General features: G+C 39.2%; 1 protein-coding gene across 1 annotated transcript in view; it reads left to right on the top strand.

Moving 5' to 3' along the window:
* RUNX2 (runt-related transcription factor 2) overlaps positions 1-26,501 on the top strand; it is a 127,304-nt gene that overhangs the window by 45,029 nt on the left and 55,774 nt on the right. The window contains exon 4 of the mRNA XM_008563601.1: positions 24,668-24,841. Coding sequence (XP_008561823.1) covers positions 24,668-24,841 — 174 coding nt within the window. The remainder of the gene's footprint in view (positions 1-24,667; positions 24,842-26,501) is intronic.

Raw genomic sequence — 26,501 nt, 5'->3', positions numbered from 1 at the left:
TATGGTTTGGTCTGTATATATATTTATGAATATCTGTTCATCAGAATTATTATTAAAGATAAGACCATTCTCTATTCATAGCAAGAATTTCAAGTAAAATCAAACATTGTAGAGAAGATGTGGGTAAAGTACTTCTTTTTCATTCAATTCTGAAATATACAGATAAAATCAACTTTTGAAGTAAATCAGGATGGCTGTGAAATTTACCTGTTTTCCCCCTTTATTTAGACACCTCAAAACCACTGTGGGTAATTGTCTCAAGATCTACTTCTAACACATATAGTCTAAAGAGTAAACAAGATTTGTAAGAACTGAAAGCCCTCAACTTTTTTGAGCTTTCCTCTCCAGTGACATGAACTAGGAAAGCCCATTGCTCACTCCACCCACTTTCATCTCTAACTGGAGGAGCATGAAACGTTTGTGCAGTCTTTCCTACCATGGCTTCATTTTCTGTCATCTTAACTCCATCACCGATCCTCAGCCTCCTAACAATATCCGTATGAGAGAAATCAGACCCCTTCGACAATGAGAAACACATTTAAGCTACTGCACACCACCGTTACCACTGGAAAAGTAGATATTATTATTTCTGTCAATCCAACTGCAGCACTCTGGCAATGCGTAGTTTTCATGGTTGTGTTTTCATGTATTAAATAGTTAGTCAAATATAGGTGCTAATTAACAAAAGTATCGTTACTATTTAGGATCATGAGAAACTTCACAGCTCTTTGTTTATACTTTTTTATGAATTAGTAAGTATTTGTTTTTGAATGCAGAGACCATGTAAAGTGATCCAAGAAAATGATATGGCCAAATGACATGATTAATTTTCATTACTTTCTTTCCATCTCTTGCCTCAGATGCATTTGAGCCTTGCCCAGACCCCAGCTTGATAGAAAAAAGCCCAGACTTTGGATGAATCAATCAATTAAAAACCAGCTCTTCTTGTACTTTGAGAGAACAATGGAGTATAAAGATGTGCTCTGCCTTCAAGGATTTTACACAGAGCCAGGAAGTTTAGAAATATCTGCCAGAGGGGATTATGAAGAAGTGTATGATAAATGTCACATGAGTGATAACAGACAAGAGTACCACAGATTTCAGGGATGAGATCACTGTGGATCCTGATACTCAGGAACAGCAACCTGGCCTCCTTCTGAGTCCAAGATAGTCCTTTGAACAGATTGTTCTTTCTTTGGTACCCAAAATACTTCTCTTGGTCTCTATGAGCGTTTCCCTTGGGGCTCAGAAACTATGCCTTCTGTGGCACCATGGTTGGACATTAAAATATCTTATTTCTAGCCTTGTTTCCCTTTGTAATATACTTCTTTGAAGACATGCCCCAACTCTGTAGCTCCTACATTTGTTAGCTCATGACTCTGGTGGGTCCTGTGGCTTTTGGGAGGGCAAAAAGTTTCCATAGAAATTAAACTGATTTATTTTAACCCACTCCTTCAACCACCCTGTCTCAGAGAAATTTTTGTGGACTTGTGGACTCAAGTTCCCAAATTTGAGATTTAACAAAAGCTTACACAATAATAGTATTGTAATCATAATGGGTTAACTTTTCAGTGCTGCCAGTTAGAGTCAATGATGAGAGAAAACCAACACAGGAGCCATCTTAGCAGCAGGACACTTGGGGGTTGGGAATGGGAGCAGGAAATTACTGCTACATTTCTTCCTATTCTTTTCAGCAAAAGTGCCTCAACTTTAAAATTTGGTAGAGTGATTCCCACTCATTGGCTTCACCAGATTTGTTACATCGAAAAGAAAGTCTAGGACAAAGGAATTCCTGGTTGTGAGGAGTTTGTATGGCTTCCTTACAAAGTGCTAGTGATTGCGCAGGGGCCATGCTAATCTTCTCTGTATCGTTCCAATTTTAGTATATGTGCTGCCGAAGCGAGCACTAAAGTGCTAGTGTTTGGATGACATTGATGGATATACATCAGAGCATTGTTCTGGGTTTTTTTGTTGTTGTCGTTTTGTTTTGTTTTTTTTGACCAGTAAGGGGATCGCAACTCTCGGCACAGTGTGGTCCGCGCCATGCTCAGCCAGTGAGCGCACCGGCCATCCCTACATAGGATCCGAACCTGCAGCCTCGGCACTACCAGCAGCACACTCTCCCGAGTGAGCCACGGGGCCGGCCCAGTGTTCTGTTTTTAAATTCCTAAAAAACAGGGTGTTTTGTGCATGTTTTTTTCCCATGCAGTGCAGAACTCAAGCAATACCCACACCCCTCACCCCAGGTGTCTTCAAAGCTATTTAAATTAAATGGAATAGTCAAGAAGATGGTGTCCTATGATTCCATTAAGATAGGTATTCTATTAATGGTTAATTTTCCAGTATTCTCTATTAATGGTTAATTTTCCAGGCTTACCTTCCTTTTCTCTAATGAGCTCCGATTTTTTACTTCGAAGAGCACATAGCAGAGGCTGGGTTTTCTTTCTTTAATAGAGCTTTGTTCTTGTTTTAGCCAGTATACTATTGAAGTTAAACTTTGGTACTGCTAGTGTTTTAAGAAGGTAAATCTGATAAGTGAAAGTAAGTAGAATTTTTTTTTCCTGATTTAAGAAAATTCAACCAAAACTTGTTTGGCAGCATAGTTTTCATGCATGGCTAGGCCGTTTCCACTTGTTTCTGTTTTTAAGAAATTTTAAGATTTTCAGTGTGTTTTTTATTTAAACATTCCCCTGGATTGTTAAAAACAAAAAAGCCTTAGTGTTGGCTGGTGCAAAAACTAGATGTAAAAGTATTACTGGAAATGAAAGTGAGCAGAGAGAGTTCTCTACCCAACCAGTAAGTAGACATTGGAAACAGACAGCAAAAGTCAGAAATAAAATTTAAGTCTGGGTGTCAGGAACAAAGGCAGAGTTTCAATCAGATGTGCGTTATGTTGGAATTACATTCCCATCTCCTCAAAAAAGAGCATCCTTAGGTTTTCTCCTGTTCTGCCAAGTACACCCTCCCAAGCTTTCGATATATTCTACAGGCCACACACACAGGAGCAGGGCTGTCTGTCACGGAACCCAGATGCCCAGCTGTGGAAGATATTCTTTCAGCAGCATCCGTCTGTTTCTTGGCCAGACTTTTAGGCAGTCTAAAGAAAACAGTCCTGGAGAAGGCTTTGGGCCTGCCTTGTGGTTGATACTGTGCCGGCTTGTATCTGGTTCCTCCTCTGACCTTGTGGGTCCGGATACTGCTTTCCTTACAGTTTTTATTTTCGTCCCTCTCTTTTTTTTTTTTTTTTGTCTTTTTTTTTTCCGTGTCCGGCAACCGATCGCAACCCTCAGTGTCGCCCCCGTACCGGATCGGGACCGGCAACGGGATCGCAGCCCCCAGCGCTGCTCCCGCGCCTCGCTCAGCCAGTGAGCGGGAACCGGTCTGTATGTGGGATCCGAACCCTCGGCGGGAGCGCCGCTGCGCTTCTCAAGCGGCGCACTATAGCAGTGCGCCACCGGGCCGGCCCTTCGTCCCTCTCTTTTAAACAATATTTGTGATTTTGGTTCAATTTAGTGAACTCCTGTGTATATCTAGAGAAACTTTACTGTTTTTTGGTTGTTTCTGTACTGATTCAACAAGAGGTGGGTGAGAGACAAAGTTCTTATGGAAGGAAAAGAGGATCTTTCTACAATGTGCCAAATATGTTGGCAAAATAAAAAACAGTTTTCACTAGTTCGTTTTTAGACTTGATGATCTTTAATAATCTGAAAGGGAGAACTAGTTTATTTCATGACCAACTACTGTAATAAAATTCAGATTCAGGGGCAACCTGGCATGGGTTAGAATATTCTTTTCTTAAGGGAATATTCTTAGGCTTAAAGGGTGGTCTTCTTTGAAAGCACTATTTGATAGTTGTGTTCTTTGGTTTAAATCTTTATTTTTATAGCATTTGTGTTGCTCAGCCTTTGTGCCAAAGGGATTTTATTTTCCTATTCTCTTGATTATTTTAAGGTTAGCAGGTGAACGTTGCTAGAATTTACACAAGGGAGTGGTTCCCCATTTCCCCCCAGCTTTACCCTCCCCCAGTCCTCCCACCTGCCAATTGTGTCTGAAGTAATTTCCCAGCAATGCTGTTGACTTTGGGAGATGTAGTATTTCTGGTTCTTAGGGTGTGTGTGTGTGTGTGTGTGTGTGTGTGTTTGCCTTAATATCTAATAATTAGTTGTTACTTTTAACTTGTAAGTCCTGTTCATCTCTCTCCTTTTCTTTGACCCACTCAGAGAATTAACATTTGGTAGTCAAGGGGTGGGGGTGGGGCGGGGGTAGCCTTATGTATAATGACAGGTGCTAATCTTCAAGGAAATTTACCTTGCATTCCACCCATTAAGGGTATGGTACATAAAAATGGCTTAATGTCTGTTTGAAGGTGTCAGTGGGCATGTGTGGACCACACAGAATGGGTTTCACTGAAATAGAGTGAAATTGTCTGCATAATTATTTTCGTTGGATTGAGAATAGCAGCCCTCTTTGGGTTCAGGAAATAAACCTCTGTTAAAACCATATGGCACTGTTCTCAGAAGAGATGTTTTTACAGGGCCACTTCCCTCTAAAATTTTGAGTCAGGAGTTCTTGAAAGGAGTCACATAAGTGTGAGAATGAATGTCAAGTTTTCTTCCTCAGGCATAGTTGTGAAAGTAAGATGTTTTCTTTTTTTCACAAATGCTACCACGGTCACCACGTATAAGGGCCTTGGAAAGAAGCAGGCTGAGCTGCAGCAGCAGGTATAAATGTCTGAATTATTATCTGGACCAAGAGATTTTCTTAAAAGAAAAGAAAAATTGCCCTTAATCCAGTGAAACGTGATTTGTCGACACTGAAAACGTATCTTAAGGTCAGGATAATTGCATTTTGTCTGCCCAAACCGTTAGTGCAGATTTAGTTGGGCTTGCTATTTTTTTTCCTTTGCCCTACATCAGTGGCTATAAAGTTTTCCTCTGAACTAGTTATTTGTCACAGTGCTAGTGTGCTCCAGAGATAACTATATTAGAGTGAAAGGTGAAGTGAGTAAGAATGCAGTTTGTATAAGGGCTAGGGATTATTTGGGGATGAACTAAGTTAGATAGATACATTAATACCCACACCATTTTTATGTTATATATATGTATGTAGGTACACAGTACAATGTGTACATTGTGATGAATCATTGTGGACTTCATATTTTTTTTTTGGAAGGGGCAGTCTTCCTGTTTAGTCTTTGCTGTAGAAGGAATATAAGCAAACCGTTGATATTTGTTCATGTCTGTTAATAAGCCTGGAATCTTATCAGAATCTGTAGAGCTTAGTCTGGCTGTTGGTAATGCTAGGAAGTTGAGATGTCTTTTTGAGAGTCAGACTCTCAGTGAGTACTTAATAGTCATTAAGTCCAGCTTTTCATTCTATATCCTGGAAGAAGAAAGTGAGATATCCTATGACCATGAATGGTTGAGAAGGCGTTTACATTGCCTTAGGTGCTTTTGTAGTGAAACCAGTTTTTACTAGGTAGAATGGTTGCTAATGTATAGATTCCTTCAGTCACTGACCCACATTCTGGATTCAATCATTTATTTATACAACAAACTTTTATTTGGTACCTTGGTAGATAAGGATATCTACCATGTGCACTTTGAAAAAGCTGTGGGACTCAGTCATCTCTGGCCCATTGCCATGGCCCCAAAAGAACCTTAGTCTAATGGGGAGATAAAGCATGGATATTAATGACTGTGATTGTTCCACAGAGTGATAGAAAATGTGAAAGGGCATAAAATGGCAGCTGAAGTGCCATGGAAGTTCAAAAGCAGTTTTATTTTTGTTTGAGGGGTAGAGGGAAGGTTTTATTGAAGTCAAGGCATTTGAGCTGAATTTTGAAGATTAGTAATTACATTTATTGGCAGAAATTTTTGAATATTAAATTCTAGGTAGATAGTGACTTTTAGGAGACTAATATTACATGTCTTTTATTTTTATATTGGAAAAAAACCCCTTTGTCCTGCCCCTGGGTACATTTGCAGATCTGTAAGTTATGGCATGGAGATGTAATATCACATGTTTTAGTGCTTTGGTTCAGGTGGTTCCTTCCATCCCAACCATCTTCTGCTTTCTTCTCTATTAATCTAGGGACTATAGCATTCATGGCTAAGTTCAAGTGCTATCTTGTCTAGTACTTTAACAACTTTAAACAAATGTTTTTGCTTCATAGGGTTCCCTTTTAGATGCTTCCCTCCACTCATTCTGTAATTGTTGTTCTCCCCAACTATAGCTGCACCAGTACCAATGTGATAATGTCTTGCATATTGTAGATATTCAATCGAATATAATTCAGTTGAACAAAGTAGAACAGGTAATTGATTTAACCCCTTTAATACATATTGAAGTTTGTTTCCAGTTTACTGTAAAGGAATAAAAATTTATACTGTGAACTGGTACATGAAATTATAGGCCAACCTAGGACCTAATGTTGAATTATAGAAAATTAGCTCTTTAAAAAATCAGTAGAGGTGATAATCACGTTTTTTCAAGGGATTTTTTAAATTTCTCTAGATTTTAGCAGACTCTAGAGTTTAGTTTTCACACAGGGAAAAGGAAGAGGTCCAAAAATCTTCAGGCCAACTTGGTGGTTCAGACTTTCTTTTCAAAGTCCTTTTACATGTGTTTATTAGTTAAGTTTGCAGCTCTATAAATGGTATCACTCATACTGTTTCCATTGGATCTCTGCCATATCTCCATCCATAACATATGGATTCTTTTCTCCATCCCCATATACATTTTTCGGGGTTTGTTACTTTCTGATAGACAACAGGTGTGAGAATGCAGAAATGAAGAAAAAGGATTGAGTATATTTTATTTTGTTTCAATATATCTCTTAAGCTTATTGGAGTGGCAAATGGTAGGATAAGAAGTGGTCAAATGCACCGCCCTATGAGATTCAGAGAAACTTTGGGGAGGAACCTTGCTCAGAAGATATGCTGGGGAGTATAGTTAGTTTTAGAGACTTTTGCTGTTGCTTCATGTTTTCTTTTGCTTTCCCTTGTCTTTGATGCTGACTCTGATCTTGGCATTCCCAATGTAATATTTAGACCAAAACAAATTTTGCTTACTCTCTGACCTGTGCAAGTGGTAGGTACAGAACCACAGTCTGCTTGTGACTAGCCCAGAAAGGGCTGATTGCCATGCAGTTTAGAGGGCTTTTAGGCTAGGTACTTCTCCCATTCCTTTAAAATGACATGACTAAGATTGAACTCAGAAGACACTGTACATACTTATAATCACCATTGGAGGTATTCTTATAAAAAGATGCCCAGGAAGTAACTAAAAATATGAGTCTGAAGTTCAGGAGAAACTGGAGATGCCTTTTTGGTAGTCATGGGAACTTGAACCACTGGTGCTGATTGGGTCTCTCAGGGAATGGGTATGGAATGAATGGAAGAGAGTTATCTTTTTTGCCATTGCGGCCAAGTTAATTTTGTGTCCTTGGCCCTGAAATAGAAGGCTCTCTTGCCACCTACTGTGGGTCCCTGAAGGAGCAGTTGAGTAGATTCAGAACTGTTTTAGTTGCTACTCCATGGCTTTTGTCCCCCAGGAGAGGTGTCTGATTGACACCTCTGGCTCCTCCTCCTCCTCCTCCTCCTTCCTAGATCTCTTTGCTGGCTTCTCTTCCTTGCCTACTCCCCCTAAATGTTTGTGCTTCATAGGATTCCCTTTTAGATGCTTCCCTCCACTCATTCTATACTCATTCCCCAAATGTCCTCATTTACACCATTAGCTTCCTGTTCCTGTGACTACTGAAAATCTTCAGACTCTTCTGAACTTTAAACTCTTGTTTCTTATTTGCTTTCAGCGTATGTCCCATGGGTACTTCACACTCAGGTCCACGCAACATTCAGGATTCCCCACTTCCACTTCAACCACACTTCTCTGCCCAAACATGAACCTCCCCCAGTTTTTCCAGTTTTGAGTGCCCCACAGTTCACCCAGTTGACCAAATCAGAAAACTCGAGACTCATCCTCTCTGCCTTTCTTACATCTAGTTATTCCTCTGTACTGCTGTCTCTATCTCTGTCTCAAATGCATTCCCTCATATCTGTTAGTCCTGCTTTAGCTTAGTTCTCTCTCTTAGTATTTATCTCCTAACATATAATATAAAAATAATCTCTTAACTGTTTCATGCCTCTAACTGCCCTCCCTTCTAAATGTAACTTCCTCTGTAAGCGAAGTGGTCTTCCTAAACTGTAAACCAACTCACGGCACACCCTTGCTTAAAATACTTCTGTGGCTCCCTGTTATTTTCAGGATGAAGTATAGACTTTGTGGCATAGTGACAAGGCCCTTCAACATCTGATCTGCTCAACTGCCTTCTACCCACATCCCTGTGTCTGAGCTCCAGCCATACCAAATTGCTTCACTTTACACTTTCTTATCTCTGTGCCTTTGCACCTGCTGTTCCTTCTGCTGGGATGTCCTTTTCTTTTGCATTTGCTTGACCACATTCTGCTTGTTTTTTATCTACTCAAATGCCATCTCCTCTGGGATCCCCTCGATGTTCTTCGAAGTTAACCATTAATCTTTGATTCCCTTTGGTTGCCAGTTCATACCTTGATTATGCTGTTTATCACACAGCTGTAGTTATCTGTTTTTATGATGCCTCCTCAAGTATACTGTGAGCCCCCTAGTTTAGCATAGTTCATGGTACATGCTAAGTGCTTAGGAAATTTTAATTGACAAACGAATATTATATTTGCACAGTAGTTTTAACATGTGTAGAATATTTTCACCCCTTTTACATTTCATCCTGATGACATCCCTGTGAAGCAGATACTTTGATCCTCATTTGACAGAAGAGGAAGTTGAGTCATAGGAGGAAGTTGAGTCATAGAGATGATATATTATTTGCCTACAGCCTTACAAAAAAGTTAGTAGCAAAACTGGGAATAGATTCCCAAGTTTTCCTGTTCTTTGTATAGTCAGGCCCAGATTTAAATACGGAATTCTCCTTTTTAGTCAGTCACTGCCTTGGTCTTTTCACTACTGCTTTAAGCTCACTAATGGAGTGTGTGTGAGTGTGTGTGTGTGTGTGTGTGTGTGTGTGTGTAACACATAGTGACAGGTGAGGAATCCATAGCATCATTGATTCTTAGAAGTTAGGTAGTCTGTTATATTACAGGTGAGGAAATTCTGTACTTGAGAAGCTCACAACTTGCTACTAGTGGGGGAACCCACGTCTCCTTTCAGTCTCATGTTCTCTTTCTTACTACATTTTGCGCAGTCATCAGTTCTATAAGACAGAATTTCATTGTTGAGTCTCAGGGATTGTTAGTAGGATTTGTTGAACCATTAGGCCAGTTAGTCCTTGGGGAGATCCTGTCTCTGGGCAGAGAGAATATCATTTCTGAGAACATTCTCAGTGAAGGGTCCATGAAAGAGATAGGACCCAGAAGACAAAGAATCAGACGATGACATTTTTTCATTGATTACCCCATTTTTCCAGATTGTATTACCCCTTTTCCAGTGAGCTCTATGGATTCTTGAGCATACACCATTTTCAAATAAAACAAAGGCATCTAATTAGGCTGAAGAATGAGAACTTCATATTGCAGGGAAAGGTATGTTCAGTGGTCAGAGGGTTTTTGGTGTCATGCTGCAAATAGAGTATAAAGGGTGTTGGGCCTCAAGAGGACAGCATCCCTAATTACCTGTAAATAGACATGGAACTCATGTTAGTAGTATAGCTATTCCTTTGACTGGACTCTCCCTCTCTATACATATACATGTATACATATAATAGAGATAATATGAATTTATAACTATGTATATGTATATGTGGAAAAGGCAGTACTTTATTTATATGGACAAAAGAAAAAATTTTACCAAACTGTCAGCATAAAGCCAGCAGACAAAAATCCACAAAACTTAACACTATACTTGCTTTTGAAAAAACAGAAAAAAAATTTTTTTTAAATATTAACCTACACCATCCTACTTCTTTTGGCTTGAAAATAATGCACTTTTCTAATCTGCTCTGCCTTGAAAAAAAAGGTAAAACTTGCTGTCTTCTAACTCTATTTAACACTATTTTAGATTCCCTTTTATATAACAATAACTTGATCCTACTCAAAATACTTGGCACTTTCAGTGACAGAGTGGAATGTAAGAACACTTTAGCAGATCTGAATGTGAGTAAACTCCAGTAGTTTTGGAATGAAAAGGTAGAGTTTTCAGTTCCTTATTCAGAGTTCACAGAAGATAAGAATACCGGGATTAACGCAGTAGACTTCCTTCATTACACATGGCTGAATAAAGCAATTATCTGTCTATCAAGACTAGTAATTGTGCAACAGCATTAAGGAAGGTGGATGGATAGGTGGAAAAATGCTATTTCATTGGAAAAGGGTGCTGATATATGAGGTAATCCTTTGAGTTTAACTTGTGAAAACTGTTTTATTTTGGAGTTTATATCATGTTTCCCTTGAGCTTAGAGAGAAATGATTTTTTTCCTTATATTATTGACTGCATTTTTCAGTTCCTTACCCATCTGAATTTTATTAGGGGGGTTATTTCAAAGACATCTCTTGTTTAATCATGTTTAAACAATCTGTTTAAGACCTGTTGTGTAGATATAAACACAATAGTCCTTTAATGTAGTGAAACAGACTTCTGACAGACATAGCACATAACAGACATCCATCCATTATTGCTTAAGCTGCTGTTCCTTCCATGCCTGACCTGAGAGGGTAACCACAGAGCTCAGCCGACAGCATTTGCTTGTTAGAAGACACTGACATGAGCCTATGTGCTGTGTTAATGTCTAGCAAGCAGAGAATTGCAGAGCAGCATACAATTGGAGAGGCCTTAGACTAGATTAAAACTAAGTACTTTAAATCTGTCTTAATGGCTGTGTTTACATCTCCTTCTACTTCATTCCTTTAAAAAACTAATCAGGTTTCGCAAGCGTTAAGAAAACCACCTTTTCTTGCCAGCTGGACTAGGTCCAGTTTAAGCAAGAAATTCCCCCACCTTTTTTTTGTCTTTTTCTTTTTTCTTCCTTTATGATCTTCACTGCCATTCAGCACAGCAAGACCAGGCTGCGGGAGCTGGCTGACTTTTTCTTTGGTTATTACTTTTTAACATTTTTTTCCTATTACAGGAATGGGAAAATTGAGAATGATGTTCTGCTGTTGCAGCAGCAAATGTCAAGAGGGGAGCCCTTTGCACTTTTTAATTACTTTTGTGTAGTGGTTCTCTTTGCTTTAAAGTAACTCACTCTCTCTCTTTCTCTCTTTCTCACTCCCCCCTTCTCTCCCCCACTTCTCTCTGTCTCACATAACATGTGCCATAATAATGAAAGAGAAACAGAGAGGATCGCATGCTTAGGAAATTGAGCCAGGATCCAGGAATTGCGTGACAGTCTGTTTGTAGGCTAGTTGTCACTGTACTCTTTGAAGAGTAATGCCATCCATGTTTAGCTGGATTATTGGCAAATAAACAGTGATGCTTTTTGTTCAACTATGGAAACTACCATTTTCATTGCTAAAAATGTTACTATTAAAAAATCTTTACATCTCTCAGTGGGGTCTCTATAAGTGCTAGGAACACAAAGAACTGCGGCGTGTGTGCATGTATTATAGTGAAAGAAGGCAAAGGAAATGTTTTCAGAACTAACTCAAGTTTTAGTAAGTTTTGGGATTAAAGAGTAGACATAGAGAAAGAAATCTTCTGTTTATTTCCCAGAAAGTGAAGGGAGAGATGAAGATTCAGATGGCCCAGGATGGTTGTGGATGTTGAGTTGTAATTAGAAGGAGAACAAGATGTGTTGTGATAAAACAGAAAGACTGAGTATAATGTAATAAAATCTCTGAAGTAAGCATCTCAACTCCTTCTTAAATGTGTTCTTTTGTTCTCTTTTCTTCAGCTTTTCTTTTTCTTTTTTCCTTCTGTGGCAGTGGTATATGAAAAAGCGGGTCACGGCAGCTCAGGGGACTGGCTCCCAGTGTCACTGCCCAGCTCTATGACTTCAAGCAAGTCACAGTATTTTTCTGGGCATTAATTACTTCTCGGAAATGAACCTGATCTAGTGAAATCCATATTCTCTTCCAGCTTTAAAAAATTCTAATTTATGTAATTTTACATTGAATGGGGAGTAAGGAGGGAAAGAACCATCCTTTGAAAACAACAGGCGAACAAAGTCAAAAAGTAGAAAGTTTGAAATGAGAAAGAAAGTATCAGAGAATTTGGGGATAAACGTTAGGCCATGGGAGAGGGCTATAGTGAAGCCAGCTGGGTTCCCTGTTAGCTCTTTTTTCCTCTGCCTACAAAAAGCCTCTTGTGTATTTTCATTATGCTTTTATCTGGTCTTTCTTTAAAAATTTTAAATCCTTTTTCTCTTCTTACCTCCCATGAGTTTCTTTTTCTTTAGAGGTCTCAAAGATTTTTTTTGAGTCCATTATTTCAAGAAAAGAGATTATACTGTAAGCACATGTTTATTAGAATTTATTTCCTGATGGGTGACTGATTTTGGAATAGCCTGACAGCCCTGTCCTTCTTTCTAGATACTTTACACTTTGATTGTTGTGATTTGCCACAGCCTAAAATCTAAAAGTTATAAAAGAACTTGCATTCATATACATGCAAATTAATATTTCACAATTCTTTCATTTGTATATTTATTGAAAGATCTTGAATTCTTTAACCTTTAGAAGCTTAAATTTTGAAAGGGGCAGACCTTCAATTGTCTCACACACACATCTAATTGTATTTAAAAAGTGACTGCATATGAGATTGGGAGAGTGGACTTTTTGTCACGGATCTAAACTGGTGCCTTTTATTATTAAAAGAGAGCAAATTCAGCTCTTAACATTTTTTTCTCTGAGCTGGAGTTCCTAGAATATTTCTATGGAGTCTATGGCTTAGCTATGTAATTATATCTCTTGAGTAGATTATATTTTTCTTCCCATAATTATGTTTTACCCAAGAGACTGGAAAGGCTTTAGACCTCTCCTGGGTGAAATTGTTCTCATCTCCCTTGATAAACTCTGAATCTTACATGTCTGACTCTGTTCAAAGGCTGAGAGGGGACTCTTGAAGGTATGTGGTAGTAATTAGGATTTTTTTTTTCCTTTAGAAATTGTTTTATATATTAAGAGGGGCCCTTAGAGAGAAACTCTGTTAGTTCATTTTTGAAATGCCATCAGAGAAGAATCTCCTGGAAGGAGATTTGTTTATGATCTGTGGTCCTCTGTCTGAAGACACACACTAACATTGCTCTGGGGCTGTCTCCTCTCACAAACTGTACTGTGTCATATTGCATGGCTGTTAATTTCCAGTGGCTCAGAGGGGCTATAGGCCTTAAACATGAAGACAGTTTCTTAGCCCATTTCATTACTCTCGTCCAGAAATAGTTTTTGACCTGAACCAGACAGCATACTCTTAGGAAAAAGATGACTCAGCAGCCTTTCCCAGCAAAGATTATAGACTCATCAATTTTACTGTGGGAAATGTTTCCCAATAACCAGCTTTTATTGTTTTTCCCTCCTTTTACTGGACAAAAGGAGAGATAATTTAAAATTTGTCCACGTTCTTATGTGTTAATCCAACAAGCATTTATTGTGTGCCTTCTCTCTACCTGTGCTCTAAGTTTGTGCTGGACATAAAACATGATACCCATCCTCAAGGGGTTCACAGTCAAGTCTAGGAAAATCCAAGTTAATAGGGTTTGAAATTTTGTATAAATATTTTATGTCAATTCACAGTGAGTTAATGCTTACTGAGTTCTACTGCACCTAAATGTAACCACATGTAGTAGACAAAAAACAGTTGTTGCTGCTCCCAGCTTGCTGAGCCAGGAACCAGAGGGCTCTCCAATGCCCTTTAGCAGAAGACACCAGAACAATGTGATGATGACCAGGTTGAGGCTGGGAAGGGATTTGCAAAATGGAGATGATGATGAAAGGGTGTTTCAAGTGGAGGAGACATCTTGGGCAAAGGCATAGGGCCTATTTGAAGAACTGTGGATAGACCCGTGTAAGTAGAGCCTAGGCTAGGAGCAATACAGTTGTAGCCGTCCATTGGAAATGGGAGCGGCAAAGTACATTGGGGCCATATTTTCCAGATGCTTGTGTGCTGATCTCAGGGGGCCGTGTTTAATTTGGTAGACAATGTAAGGCAATTGAAAGGTTTTGGGGAGGTAAGTAGCATGAATGTTAGGATTTGGGGGCACAAAGCATTTTAAAAGTTATTGAAACTAACCCTTCATTTTTGGTAGGTGAAGAAACTAAGGCCCACAGAGTCCCATTAAACCCTTCCTGTGGTCATATGACTAGTTGGTGCTCTTTCAAATGTGCCAGGCTGCTCCTCTGGTGTATTTGCCACAGGCCAGAGGTTGGGTGTGATCTAGTGGGAATGGAAAGTAGGGGCCCATTTCTGGATTTGGGGGCACAAAGCATTTTAAAAGTTATTGAAACTAACCCTTCATTTTTGGCAGGTGAAGAAACTAAGGCCCACAGAGTCCCATTAAACCCTTCCTGTGGCCATATGACTAGTTGGTGCTCTTTCAAATGTGCCAGGCTGCTCCTCTGGTGTATTTGCCACAGGCCAGAGGTTGGGTGTGATCTAGTGGAAATGGAAAGTAGGGGCCCATTTCTCTAGAAAGTATAGGAATGGGCTGGACTGGATGATGGGGTCTAGGAAAGGAGGCGTCAAAGACATGCCTAAGGCGGATTTCAAATCTGTGAGAGTAGAAAATGGTGATATTAAGGAAACTAGGGAAATCAGAGGAGAAGCTGGTTTGGACTGTTTGTAGTGGGGGTAATGGCAAAGAGCTTAGCTAAACATTATAAGAGCGTAGGTCATTGATTTATAGACTTTCACAAACCACCAGTGAAATGTAGTCATCTGAATGTAAACAGGAGTTTCACTGTTCTTAATAGTATTTCCCTTTTCATACATATGTAGGGATGCAGAATATCAAGGTTTTAAATCTAGAGCCTCAATAGTGATAAAGTATTTACATCAGAATTTTGCATGTCTTCCCTAAGAACTGACCTGAGTCTGTGTAATCTTTCCTGTTATGTTGCTTTTGCTGGAAAACATCAACTGAATTCTCTAAGATACGTTAAGGCTCATCCTTAGTAGTAGAATTCCAAATAATTTCATTTAGAATTGAATTATGACTTTAAAATTAGTCAACATGTTTTCTGACCCCATCTCTAAAAGCACACTCCTTCATGTACCAGTTTCTGGATGGAGAGATTAGAACCGAAGGGCCTTATTATTTTTTCCAGAACTGCTGTGGAATAGCAGCTCTGTAAACATATAACCAATTTCCTCTGAAAAATGGTAATTCTGATGCAAGTCCTTTCCTCTTCTTTTTTTATCATAAGGATCATTGTCACAACATTCTTAAACAGTTATATCCTGTGGCTTAAGCCCTAGAGTATTGGACGAAATCTCATTGCTAATTATTAGCTAATGTCTCCCCAGTCACCCCTCTCTTCCAAGGAAACCTAAATGCATGGTAGACGAAGCTCATGGGCTGCCAAGGTATTGGTCAGGTGATCTGTCTTTAAAGGGCAGATTCACATATGTATTGCATAGCTTAAAAGAATTAGTGTGTAGGAGTAAGGCTAGAGGTATCAAGTGATTTGAAGAATAGTGTGCGTCCATTTAGATTGATATCATGCATATATTTAGGCATCATCTTGTCTCACAAGATATTTATCATCATGTTTCTGTCATTTGCCCTCCAGCCAGCTTTCCTCCTACCTTCTCTGCTTATCAAAATCCTACTCAACCTTCAAAGACAGGCATTATATTCTCATCAGGGAGGGTTTCCTCTTTCCTTTTAGTCAAAATCAATTGCTTCCCTATACTTCCTGTAGTGCTTTATTATTATTTTAAAACTTTTTATTATGAAAAATTTCAAACAGACATGACAAGAGAGACTATATTGAATAAAATCCCATCGAGCCATCACCTTTTTTTTCTTTGCCATATTTCCTTCATCTATTATTTTGCTGAAATATTTTAAAGCAAATACAGACGTTATGACATTTAATCCCTAAATATATGTTAGCCCTTCTAAAAAATAAGGACATATTCTTACATAATCACGAAAAGCACCACTTCCCTAATGTTTTAAAATTGTCCATATTCAAATTTCCTCAGCTGATCCCCAAACATAGCATTTTAGTGATTGCCTTCACCACAGTCTTTCTTTGGTTATATTTACTCGCTTGCCTTTCTTCCCCATTAGACTGTGAGCTCCTTGAGGGCAAAGACATTATCTTATGTACTTTTCTGTCCCCTCTGTATTAGTCCATTTCTGTTGCTTATAACAAAATAATCAGAACTGGGTGATTTATAAAGAAAATGAAATTTATTGCTTATAGTTTTGGAGGCTAGGAAGGCCAAAGTTCAGGGAACACATCTGGTGAGGGTCTTGGTGGTGACTTCAGTGACAGCTGGGTATCACATTGCAAAAATGGTGGAGTAAAGAGAGCGAGAGAGAGAGAGAGAGAGAGAGAGAGAGAGAGAGAGAGGAGAGAGCACGTGAGAGACTCCCCTCTCTGTTCTTTAAAAGCCCTCAGGACCAAGCACCTGACCACCATTTTTAATCTGTTCACTCCAGCATGATCCTGCAATCTAATCACCCCTTCAGGGCTCTTCCTTTCAATTAACATAATAGGATTTCCCACCCTCTTAACAGTCACAGTGGGGGCTACGTTTCTACTACATAAAAGTTGGGGGACACAATTCAAGCTTCAATGAGTTTTGGGGGGCCATAATCCAATCCACTACATTCCATCCCTGGCCCCCCAAAACTCATGTCTTTTCACATGCAGATACATTCATTTCATCCTCAAACTCTTAACTTGTTTCAACTCAAAAGTCCAAAGTTCAAAGTCCCATCTGTGAAATCAATATGTTATCTACTTCCTAGATACAATGGTGGGATAAACATGGGGTACATATTCCCATTCCAAAAGGTAGAAACAGGCCAAAAAAAGGTGTAACAGGTCCCAAACATGTCTGAAAACCAGCAGGGCAGGCATTAAATGTCAAAGCTGGCAAATCAGGTACCTTGACCCCATGTTCGATATACTCTGCATGCTGGTGTGGGGGTTGGGTCCCCAAGTCCTTGGTCAGCTCTGCTCCTATGGCTTTCCTGGTCTCAGGCCACACTTCAGCTCTACCAGGCTGGCAGCCTACCTCTCTGGTAGCTCTACAAGTCTGGGGTCTCTGTGGTGGTCCTGCTCTCACAGTGCCACTAGGCATGGCACTGTTGGGATTTCTCTGCTGCAACACTGACCCCGTGTTTCGGCCTGGCATTGCTCTAGCGAAGGCTGTGTGGGGTGACTCCACTCCTGTGACAGGTCTCTTCCTGGGCCCTCAGACTTTTCCATACATCCTTTGAAATCGGGGTGGAGGCTCTCAAGCCTCCACAGCTCTGGCATTCTGTGAGCCTGCAGACTTCACACCTGAGGACACTTTAGCCATGATTGGAGCAGCTGGAGCAGTCGAAGTGCTGGTGATGAAAGGAGCTTCTCGAGGTGGCCCTGGGCAGCAAGCCTGTGGAGGGCACCTCAAACCTGTTCGCCAAGACCATTTTGTCTCCCGAGGCCTTTGGGCCTGAAATGGAAGGGTTGGTCCCAGAGGCTTCTGCAAGCTTTCAGGGCCTTTTTCTCCTTCTCTTGATAATCCTGTACTTTTGTGTTAATCTTCTTAGTACCATTGAATTTTTCTTCTGAAAATGCCCTCTGCTTCTTTACCACATGGCCAGGCTGCAAATTTTCCAAATCTTTACCCTCTGCTTCCCTTTCTGTGTTTATGTCGTGCCGTTGCATAACTCAACATAGGCTATTACAAGTAGACTTGCAGCTTCCTTAATGCTTTGCTGCTTGGATATTTCTTATGCCAGATACTCTGGTTCACAACTCCTAAGTTCCAACTTCCACAAAGTCCTAGGGCATGACAAAATGCAGCCAAGTTCCTTGCCAGCTCACAGCAAGGGTGATCTTTGCACCAGTTTCCAATAAACTCCTTCTTATTTCTATCTGAGACCTCCTTAGAATGTCTTTAGGAGTACATATTTCTATCAGCATTCTGTTCATCATCATTTAGCCAGTCTCTAAAACTTTCCCTGTTTTTCTTGTCTTCTAAACTTTCACCAGCATCTAGGCTTTTCCTAGCCTGTTCCTCCAAATTCCTCCAGCCTCTCCTCAACACCCAGTTCCAAAGCTGCTTCCACATTTTCAAGTATTTGTTATAAGCAACATCCTACTTGTTTTCTGTACCAATTTTCTGTATTAGTCTGTTTCTGTTGCTTATAACAAAATACACGGAACTGGGTAATTTAGAAAGAAAATGAAATTTATTGCCTATGGTTTCTGAGGCTGGGAAGCCCAAAGTCTGGGGAACACAGCTGGGGAAGGCCTTGGTGGTGGTGACAGTGGTGGCAGGGTATCATAATGCAAAATGGCAAGGCAGAGAGAGAGAGAGACTAATCTGCTCATTCACTCTCCTTTTAAAGCCCTCCAAACCATGCCCATGACCACCATTTTTAATCCATTCACTACAATCTAATCACCTCCTCAAGGCCCCACCTTTCAAGAACCATAATAAGGTTTCCCACCCTCTTAATAATCACAGTGGGGGCCAAGTTTCTAATACATAAAACTTGGGAGACACAATTCAAGCTTCAGTGAGTTTTGGGGGTACATAATTCAATCCACTATACCCTCTTCCTTGCAATGTCTAGTGAGACTCACATGTAGTAGATATCCAATATACACTAACTGGACTAACTGACCTGAATATGGACATGGTACTAATTCCTTATTGATGCTCTGTTGCAGATCTTCCTTTAAACTTTATTTATTTAAAAATTGCATCTTCATGGGCCGACCCCGTGGCGCACTCGGGAGAGTGCAGCGCTGGGAGCGCAGCGGGGCGCTCGCGCCGCAGGTTCGGATCCTATATAGGGATGGCCGGTACGCTCACTGGCTGAGTGTGGTGCGGACGATCCCCTTACTGGTCACAAAAAAGACAAAAAAAAAAAAAAATTGTATCTTCATGATACTCAGAATATAAGCAGATATCTAATAAAAGAAATGTTTAAAGCTAATTTAAAATACTACCGACTGGCTGAGTGTGGTGCGGACGATCCCCTTACTGGTCACAAAAAAGACAAAAAAAAAAAAATTGTATCTTCATGATACTCAGAATATAAGCAGATATCTAATAAAAGAAATGTTTAAAGCTAATTTAAAATACTACCGTAAAAAGATGGCTGCCAAGTGATCAGCAAAATGACTCTGCTATGTCACATTAGGGGGGACAGGACATTGTGTGGTGCACTCTTTGTGAAAGGAAATTTGTTTTGTTGTTTTATAAATGCATTTTGGCGTGCTTCAGGAGGAGCACTCAAACTGGTGCAGTGCAACATGTTGTGGATATGGTGCATGGAATATGGCTGTAGGGCCATGTAGTTCTCCATAGTTGTTAAGCATTTCTTAGTCAAGCTTTATAAAAATGGACAAAATGGATGTGTGTTTTCTGAAAGCAGAAGTTATAATGACAGTGTTACTAACTTTCATTGTGGGTTAGAAACAATGGGATGATTAGCTAGACTATTGCTTACTGACTTAACAGTTCCTCATGGACTGTGCTCTAAGGTTGTGTGAATGCGATGACCTTTTGACCATGCTTTCTTCTTGTGCCCCTGAATTTATTGCAACAAAAGTCATATTCAGCCAAACACACTCAACTTTTTGAAAGAAATGTTTTCTGAAAACTACTTTTTTATTTTCCATTTTAAATTCATTTTTGATCATGATTTCCCCTGAATGACTGCTGCCACACTGTTATGATCTAAAATAAGCTAGTTGGCAATGGGAGAGAAAGAGCCCTGGACCAGCAATGAGGAACTCTGAGTTCTAGTCCTGCCACTAACTATGTGACTTTGGGCAGGTCCTCATCCATAAAAGAAGTACATTGCTCTAAAATTTAGAGTCTAAATGATTTCTATTGCCCTTTTCAGCTCTCTGATTCTAAATGACTTTCAACAATACTTAAGAATTACAGAGAGAACAAATGGAATTTTTCAGAAAGAAAGAAAGTTTTTACTAAAATGAATGTCCTTCAGTAAAATTTCACAGGAAGCACCAAAAAGGCTTGTCTCTAAAGAAAGTTTTTGCCCACTGTATTTACCAGATTGCCAAATAAGAAGAAAAGAGTTTTTTGGGGGAAAGATAGTGTCTCACTTATCTAAAAGAGGAGAATATTCATTCATCTATTTATTGCATAAGTATTTATTTGAGCACCTACCGTCTGGCAGGCATTGAACTAGATTATAGCATATAGCTGTAAATAAGACAGGGCCCTCATTATCGGGACAAATAAATACACACAAGGTAATTGGTAACTGCTGTAAAGGAAATAAAGAGGGTGTACTTGAGGGGGTGGGAACCTACTTTGGTTACGGGAGACAGGCAAGGCCTGTTATAGGAGGTGCGTTCACCCTGAGGTCTAAGCAATAAGAAGAAGTGGGCCCTACAAAGAATCAGGAGGAGAGCATTCTAGGTATATGGAAAGGTCCCAGATGGGAAACTGAAAAGGAAACAGTGTCAGATGCTCAGAGAAAGATGATAGGTCTTGAACTAGAGTTGTAGAAATGGAGAGAATTGAATAGATTTGAGATAAAGTGTCGAGATAGAAATGACAGGACTTGGTAAAGTATTGAATGTGGAGAGTGAGGGATAAAGAGACATCAAGGAAAATGTCTATGTTTTTGGCTTAAGCAACTGAGTGAATGGTCCCATTTACTGAGATGGGGACTGTTAGGGAGGAATAAGTTTTTCTGGAGGGAAGAATCAGGAATTCTATCTTGAACATACTGCATTTAAGATATCTTTGAGATATCCCCGGGAAGATGTCAAGTAGGCAGAGGGACACAAACCTGGAACTCAGGACTGAGGTCAGGGGTCAACCCAGAAATGGGGGAGCCATTGGGGTGATAGGTGGCATTTAGTGCATGGGATTGAGAGCATCTTTGGCAGTGGTTCTCTACCCTGGCTGTACACTGGATTATGTGATGAGCTTTTAAAAAATAACTTTCCCCCAGGACCCACTACCAGAAATTCTGATTTAATTGATCCAATGTGGGACCTGGATATCCATATTTTTCAAAGCTCTGTAGGGGATTTTTTTTTTTATCTAGTCTAGTGGAAGGACCACTGTTCTAGGGAGAAATTGTAGCTAGAGAAGAGGATCCAGGACTGAACTTTTATGTAAGAGTCTCAAGGATAACAGGAATGTTTTCCATTCTTTATACCTTCCTCCTGCTTGGAGGATGTTCTCTTTGGCCCTTTGGATGAGGTTTAGTTTTCCCTCCACCATGGCAGGGTACCCTGCCCTTCATTTAAATCATTGTGACCTTTGTCTCCAGTATCCTTGATTTCTGAAAGGATTGCTTGGGTGCTGAGGATTTAAGTACATCTTCTTTCAGTTCATCATTCGAGTGTTACCCTGATGTGGTTTAGTGGTAGTGGGTATTTGTCACAGTTGAAAGACCAAGAACCTGTTTAGCTTTTGCTCTTCATTGTACCGCAAGAATTTTGTTGGGGTTATGGTGGTGGCTATGAAGGGGAAGATATCTACAAGGAAAAATGCATATGTTTTTGTATGTATGCATCCACAGATAAATCTTCCCTGAACTATTTTAGGATGTCTGTAGTTACTTAGTAGCTCTCTTAGAAGATAATTTCCAAAAGGTCAATGTGGCTTTTAAAATGTCACCTGCTCTTAAATTTTTCACTCTTACCAGTGCTATTCCAAGTCCTTCATTCTTGTATACAACTTCCTAAGACTCCCTAAAGCATTGGGATAAGAGAAAATTAAAATGTACTTAAAAATGTACTCACGCATCCACACACTGAGCTCATATCTCATACAGTCTTGCTGAAAACCTAATGAAAAGACTGTAGAAAGCAGAGGCAAAGCTTATTAAATTTTCTTGTGGCCCATGGCCCATATAAAGTCCCAATGAAAAGACTGTAGAAAGCAGAGGCAAAGCTTATTAAATTTTCTTGTGGCCCATGGCCCATGGCCCATATAAAGTCCCGGTGTATAAAGGAACCATACAAGATCATGTAGCCCTCCCCCTTGCCCTCAGGGAATCTGCCATTCCAAAAATACGGCCTATTAAAAAAAATAACTTCCAGGGACAATTCCATAAGCTTTCTTGTTAAGGCCTATTAAAAAAAATAACTTCCAGGGACAATTCTATAAGCTTTCTTGTTAATGTTTACAGCTGTTTCAACACCACACCAATACTTGTGTGTGTGTGTGTGTGTGTGTGTGTGTGTGTGTGCGTGTGTAACAGAATCCATGGATATAACTGACAAGTACTATATAATTCCCTAATTGGTTTAGACCCAGCAAGATGTATTGATGGGAGTTTGGTGAATTAGGCTACAGCCATTTGTTTAGGGTAATGGGTGAGTTATAAACTTTGTAATTGAATCCTTGCTACTACTTCTGCTTAAGTTGAAAACCAGCCTTGGCACCCAACTGGGCTCAGTTCTTGGGTGTCTCACTCTGTGTGATCTGGATATGTTCAGTTCTCCATAGCAGCTAGGAGACAAAGGGAAGAGAAAGCCAGAATGCTGACAATGATGATGCCACATGATGAATGGAAAGCTCATTTAACTCGTACTAGGGCCGTATCTTAGTTCAGGCTGAGCTAGTTCAATAGCTGAGGACCACAGCCTAGTTGTCCTACTTATGCGGGCCTTAGTCACTTCATCTATGAACACCTTACTTGCCAGGGTCCAGGAGCCGTTTTGGGTCATCTCTAAAAGTCTCTTAGGGTTCTAAAATTTATTTGTAATCTGGATAAAAGATCATAAATGGTAAGGAAAACAACAGTTGTGACAAATAATGAGTTTCCCTAGTTTTTTGTGATCATTTTTCTCTCAGGTCTAGTTCCCCTCTTACAGCAGATGCCCAAAACTTGCACTAGCAGGAAATAGGGTGGTGGGTGCATTTCAGTTAATGGGCCTAGTTGGAACATGTTTGGCTGTGGAGACAGCTACACTCATATTACCAAGCCTTGGCTTCCTGTCTGTTTTCTTTGGGCTGGGTAGGCAATGAAAAAGGAGACAGGAAAATACATTTTGGGGCAAATAAAATAAGGAATTTGTCTTGCGAAGACAGCTTATAGTTTGGAAATTCGAATGTTCAACTTAACCCTATCCTGATACATTCCTCATGTCCTCTTAAGACAAGGTGTTTGCACTACCAATTTAGTAGTGAAGAACTAAATTCTTGAAGACTTTTAATAATCCTCCTTCAAGGTTTTTTTTCTTTTATGGATAATAATCCTAAAAAAGGGCAAATTCTTAATCATTCATCATATTAATGGCTCTTTTTTGAATCAACCTTAGTAACAACATTTTTACTAAAATATTGGAGCAACATATGAGGGCCTCACTGGTACAGAATGTGGAGGAAGAAATCCACAGTATATTTTTGTTTATGCATTAGGCATTGTACCTGTTTACCACAGCACCACTCTACAGATTTACACTTAACTATATCATGCCCAGATGCAGATGTTTTTCTGTTATATTGCACCAAGCCACTATTATACACCTTTGTTAAGGATGATCTGATGCTTTTAAAGAATTTTTAGTACCTTGCTATATTTTAATTTTTATATTACTTTAATATCCAGAATTTCTTTAGGGTTTAAACTTGGATAAACTAGAAGAGAGATAGAAACTTTTTCTTTGTTAAGGATGATCTGATGCTTTTAAAGAATTTTTAGTACCTTGCTATATTTTAATTTTCATATTACTTTAATATCCAGAATTTCTTTAGGGTTTAAACTTGGATAAACTAGAAGAGAGATAGAAACTTTTAAAAAAAATTAATGAATTGTCACATTCACATGTTTACTCAAAGAGTATTTTTTAGTTTCTTTTGCAAAACCAGAGTAATAGATTTAAAATAAAAAAGCATTCCATCTGATTTAACAGTTTATTGTATGTTTTGGGGCTTTGACATAACACAATATATCCAGATTCCTCTTGAGAATTTGAGTTTCCTTGTCTTCATTTCTATTTTTTATCTCTTCAAGACATTCTAGTTTTGAGTTTGAATTTTTCAGAAAAGGTTCGCAATAAGGGATAGTTGTAACATAAAAAAGAAAAAAATCACTATGGTCATTGTGGAAATTTCCCTTTGACGAATATGTTTGTCTCTGTTTCTGCCCCAGCTTTGTAACAGTAAGTCTAACATGCCTGGACTCTCTGAACTTTCAGAGGAGGTTTCCTCCATCACAAATAAGCAAACATGCCCCAATACACACTCACCTTCCCAGTTTCACGGAGAGGGCTAGAAGAATAGCCCAAAGAGCTCCTCTTGAGCTCTTGTTTCCACTTTCTGTACTCAGGCTTGATCCCAAGTCACCCTCTGGACCCTCAGCTCTCCATTTATAAAACAGAACTAAGAATGCTTGCCACCAGATAATCTTTATAAAGCAATTTGAAACGGAAGACATTATATAGACACATCATTATAAATCAGTATTGATAATTCCTTGGATTAAACCCCCAGTATGTATGTTCACATATCTATTTAGCATGGTCAATTGTTCAGCTAATTAATATGCTTTTATTTTATGATTTGCTGTTTCCAGGGCACAGACAGAAGCTTGATGACTCTAAACCTAGTTTGTTCTCTGACCGCCTCAGTGATTTAGGGCGCATTCCTCATCCCAGTATGAGAGTAGGTGTCCCGCCTCAGAACCCACGGCCCTCCCTGAACTCTGCACCAAGTCCTTTTAATCCACAAGGACAGAGTCAGATTACAGGTAAGACAGACTCATAGGTTTCACTTGCACAGACTCTGGCAGGCTGGGGGTGAGGGGCTACCAGATGAGATGTGTTCACTTCAAAACTCCTGGAGCTGTGAAATGGCTTATTATTAAAGACTCATGACATGAAGATTCTGGTTTCTTCTTATTAAAAAAATTCCTATATTTAATAACTTTGGGATAAAATTTGGGGGGAAATTCCTACTGATGCTGTATGCTGCAGTGATGTCCGTCTGCACACTGGTGGAATGGTAATAACTATTGCTCTTTGGGAGAATGTTTGTTATAAGTTTCTATATTGTATCCAGGTGTTGCAGGGGATAACATCACACCCTCACTATTAGAAAATTAGTCTTACTGTCTCAGATTGGGCTTAAATTTCTTACATGTATAACTGTTTCATTAAGTTTGCTTGAAAATTGCCCAGGGCTAACAGGAAGCTTTGATTAGTAGTTACAAGGCAAGGTCAATGAGTGGCTCATCCAGCAGACAGAATTCACTTCTGATTCACATTTAGCTCTGGTTCCTCACGTGACATTTCTCTTTATATATTCTAGTAAGCAGCTTACTTTACCTTTCTTCTGAAAAATTAACATAAGCATTACATTACCGACTAATCATTTACATTTGATACATTAAGATCCTCAACTCTTATTCTAGTAAGCAGCTTACTTTACCTTTCTTCTGAAAAATTAACATAAGCATTACATTACCAACTAATCATTTACATTTGATACATTAAGATCCTCAACTCTTTTTTTTTTTCTGCCCCACTTGTATAGAAACAGATCTTATTTTAAAACTAGTTTGCTTTTAGACCATGGTGACAAAAGAGTGTGTTAATCATAGATCTTTAACTTGCAGAGCAAAAATATTGAGAGCTGAAAGGAACTCTATATGTCATCTAGTTGCTATTGCTGGGTGGAGGTGGACTAGAATAGAGGGAAAATAAGTCAAAACAAAATGTGTAATAAACCCTCAATACAGATCTTTTTTGTTAGATTTTTGTCTATAGTGGTTGACTTGAATGTCCTTAATGGTCTCAAAATATAAGTGTTTATAAACTAAATGACCTACTATTCCTCTCATTATGTAAATGTATTCTTGGTTGTTTATTCAGAGTAGGTTTCACTTTTCGTGGCTATATTAGTCTGAATGTATGGGTTTGCATGAGTATACATGTGAAAATAATGTAGAATTATAAAAATGAAATATCTAAACACTGAAGACAACCAACTATCTGCATCAAAGAACAGTAGAGCTCTCTGCAGAATGGCTGTGTTTTAGCCTATATAAAACTTTAAATGTTGATATGTGGAAATCAAAAGGTTAATGTGTTCACTAGACATGTGTCCTTGATAAAAACGTAAGATTGAAATTCACACCAACTTGTGCATTCGAAGCTTGTAACTATAGGTGCTACTGCATTTAAAGTAGTGGACTTTAGATCATCAATTAAGGCCCATAAATAGGTGTCTTCTTGTCTTTATAGTAATCCTTAGGCTCTGTGTGCATGTGTGTGTGTGTGTGTGTGTGTGTGTGTGTGTGTGTATGTATGTGTGTTTGTAGAACCATATATATATATATACACACATGAGAGGTCTTCAAAAAGTTCATGGAAAGATTCGTGTTACCTTTTTTTTTTTTTTTTTTTTTT

This window comes from Galeopterus variegatus, unplaced genomic scaffold (assembly GCF_000696425.1).
Source record: "Galeopterus variegatus unplaced genomic scaffold, G_variegatus-3.0.2 Scaffold175, whole genome shotgun sequence".
NCBI lineage: Eukaryota > Metazoa > Chordata > Mammalia > Dermoptera > Cynocephalidae > Galeopterus > Galeopterus variegatus.
Note: the sequence above shows the minus strand (reverse complement) of the source record. Positions and strands in the feature narration are given on the sequence as shown.